At 35.6% G+C, this 3,622-nt stretch overlaps 1 protein-coding gene across 2 annotated transcripts in view; it reads right to left on the minus strand.

Moving 5' to 3' along the window:
- Positions 1–3,622, minus strand: part of Aplf (aprataxin and PNKP like factor) — a 132,688-nt gene that overhangs the window by 98,482 nt on the left and 30,584 nt on the right. For both annotated transcript variants that reach the window (XM_023720889.1, XM_023720888.1), the window contains exon 3: positions 2,156–2,328. In XM_023720889.1, coding sequence (XP_023576657.1) covers positions 2,156–2,328 — 173 coding nt within the window. The remainder of the gene's footprint in view (positions 1–2,155; positions 2,329–3,622) is intronic.

Consider the following 3,622-nt stretch of genomic DNA (forward strand, 5'->3'; position numbering starts at 1 on the left):
CACACACACACACACACACACACACACATGCATAAATAAAAAATAAAAATAAAATAAAAACAAAACTGTAATCTAAACTTCATTAAACTTAGCTGCATCACCTTTATCATTGTGTGCCATGTCTAATTCCTTGTTCACTGTGCACACAAACCTAAAAATCTGTCTTCGGACATCACCACGCACAGTACCATTGGGACATGCTTCACTTGGTCATAACGTATTATACTTTTTATATACTCCTGAATTTGACTTATAAATATTTTGTTATGAGAAATATTGGTCTTTGGTTTTATTTTTGTTTTCCTCATAAACTCTTATTTGATTCTGGTATCAAAATTATAAAAGCTTCATAAAAGGAGTCAGGAAGCCCATATATTTCTATTTGAGGGAGAAAAGGTGACATCAGCATTATTTCTTCCCTGTAAATTTAGTAGGTTGCTAGTGAAAGTTCTTGTGGGAAATTCTTGATTCAACTTTTTCATGGGTATAGGATTCATATAATTTCTACTTTTTGTATCCATTTTGCTGAGCTGTATTTTTCAAGATATATATCCATTGGCTCAAGCTATCAAATTTATTGGCATAGTTTAAATATTTCTTCACTATTCTTTTAAAATCTATGCCTTTAATAATGATAAACCCTCTTCTACTTTTGATATTGATAAATTGTGCTTTCCTTCATTTTCCCCTCTTGGAAAGATTTTGTTTGTTTTTAATGTATTTGGTAGAGGGTCTCACCACACAGCTCAGACTTACAGTGTTTTCAGCCTCCCCAGCACTGGGATTATGGGCATGCACCACCACACCCAGACTCCATGGCTGGCTCAGCACGCCCAGGGGCAGGGCAGGCACAGCATGTGGTGCTGGGGTTCGCACCCTGGTTCCTGCACTTTCATTAATCTTTTCAAAGAATCAATTTATGGCTCTATTGATCTACTTTTCTATTTCACTGACTTTCAGTCTTGCTTATTTCTCCTTTTTTTTTTTCTGGTAACTTTGTAATTAATTTGCTCCTTTTTTGTCTCCCCCACCCCACAGTACTGGATATTGAACTAACAGCCTTCACAATAAGTTACAACCTCGTCCTTTTTTATTATTTATTTTTAGATAGGGTTTGGCTAAGTTACTAAACTGTATGGGACTGGGCTCAGACTTTTGATTCTCCTGCCTCAGCCTCCCAGAGCACTAGAATTACAGGGCTGTACACCCACATCCAGCTACATCTGTGTTCTTAAAGTAGAATCAGAATTACTGGTTTGTAATTTTCTTCTTTTCTAACAAAGGCATTCAACTATAAATTTCCACCTAAGTATTAATCTGTATATATCTTACAAATTTTATGTTGTTTTCAGTATGTCTATTAAAAATGTTTTTTAATTTCCCTTGTTTCTCTTTGACCCATAATTTACTTAGAAATGTTTATTTCAAAATATGTTAAGATTTTATAGACATTTTAATATTATTGATTTCTGAATTAATATCATTACAATGAGAAAATATACTCTGCATAATTTTGTCCATCTACTTCTCCAGGTCTAATTTATGTATGCTATAACTTAAAATCTGAAACAAAACAAATAGTATTGAAATAATGTACTAAAAAATTACCATGTGCATTTTAAAGTTTCATCCTAATCAATATACTTATTATTTTCTTCAGATGTCCAATTCTGTACTTTCTGTGGGTTTTTTGTTGTTGTTTTTGGCAGAACCGGGGCTTGAACTCAGGCCTTTGGGCTTGCCAGGCAAGCGCTTATTCTACTGAGCTATCTAAAAGAAAAATACAAATGTGATCTAAGTCAGAAGCTAATAGTGCCTTAACAAAATTTTAAAAGGTTTTGGAAAATGTAGTCAATTTCAAATTAATTACCCTGGTTACTATCCTGATTTCTATCTTGGATAGAAAATACAAAAGTAAAAAATAACATATATGGGAACACTACTGAGGCATAACAAGTTTCTAAAGTCAAATGTTTTCTAGAAACATACAACAGCAAGTACACACATACACACACACACACACACACACACACACACAGCTACTACAGCTTTGATACAGTTTAACTGTAGAATTGCTTCTATCAAAGCACTTATAATGCTAAGGAATCAATGACAAGTACTAGCACTATGAGTTCATGTTACCAGTCAACCTTACCTTAAGGTACATTCTAGTTCCATTTCCGAGTATGTCGAGACAACACAGAAAATGTATCTGTCAACTAATAAAGAGAAACTGTCTCCAGGATTCAACCAGTGCCAAAGATTTGCCTTCATTGGGAAGAGCTCACTGTCCTCAGAAGACCGGTAAAAACATGGATTTGTGTGGACCTAACAAATAAAAAAGAAAATACAGCGATATCATAATTCAAAATTATGGTAAAAACACAACTATATATGAAGTGATCCAGAATTTTGGTATCAAACTAATTTATATTTAAATATATTCAAAAATGTAATAAGCTGGTAACTATAATTATAATTATTCATAATGAGGGGAAAAAGTTGTACTTCTAATTTTTTCAGAAACTGAAGAAAAAAGCACTCTAAAAGATACTTTTATTTTGCTAAATTAGAGAACTAAACACTGGAAGATAAGGAGTACACATTTTAATGCAGTTTTAAAATGATAAATTATAAAATTCTTCTTAGCTTTCTTTCCAGTTGTCTAGAAATCTAGCACCAACTCTTACTATGAAGATCATCATCCACATTCAAATCACAAGTAATAAAGGTATCTTGCTGCATCCAATGAAAGGACGGAGAAATAAAGATGAGATAATACATAAAAAGCTGAGGTTAGGTGGATCCCTCTCTCCTAATAGGATAAAAGGAACTGCTCAACCACTGAAACTCATTTTTACTTATATATGTGGCAGGCTGACGTCATGTGTCACCCCTCTGCTTCACAAGCTTGCTGCCCATGCCCCGCCCATATTCTCAGGGCTGGAGCACCTATTCCTGCGCCCAGGGCAGGGCGTTCATTGGGCGCTCTAAGTGCTCAGGTCGGCTCTGTGATCACCAGCTCAGCAGCTCCTGACAGCATCTCAGTCTAAATTAATACTGTATCTACTATTGTGAATCATGTTTGCCACTGACTGTCCCTATGCTAACAAAGATAATGAGAGCTGCCTCAGAAAAACCCCTCACTGACAGGCATTTTAAAATCTCAAATAGAATCAAGCTCCAGTTGGCTATTTCTGTAGGTAAGACAGTTTTTTCTCATCAGTGTCACTGGGTTTTTTAAATAAATAAGCTTTTGCATATGACAGAGCAAACTACAGTAACACAGACTTTTATTTTCTAAAAGAATCAAATATAGAACAACTTCCCCTGCCACCCTTCTCTCCAGTTTATCAGTTTCAATGAGACTTTTTTCTGGAGACATCACACTATACTTCAAAGCTGGGACAAGAAGGCAGGAAGATAAAATGTGGGAATAAAAGAAAAGGATAAAAAGTAAAAACAGCTTTTTCGCAACGGGTTTGCCGCGAGAGCACAGGCGTAGTGAAGGCCACCACTAAATCGAAGCCAACATGGGAAAGGAAAAGACCCACATTAATATCGTCGTCATCGGACACGTGGACTCCGGCAAGTCCACCACCACCGGCCATCTGATCTACAA

Source organism: Octodon degus, unplaced genomic scaffold, assembly GCF_000260255.1.
Source record: "Octodon degus isolate 3935 unplaced genomic scaffold, OctDeg1.0 scaffold00078, whole genome shotgun sequence".
In the NCBI taxonomy this organism is placed as follows: Eukaryota; Metazoa; Chordata; class Mammalia; order Rodentia; family Octodontidae; genus Octodon; species Octodon degus.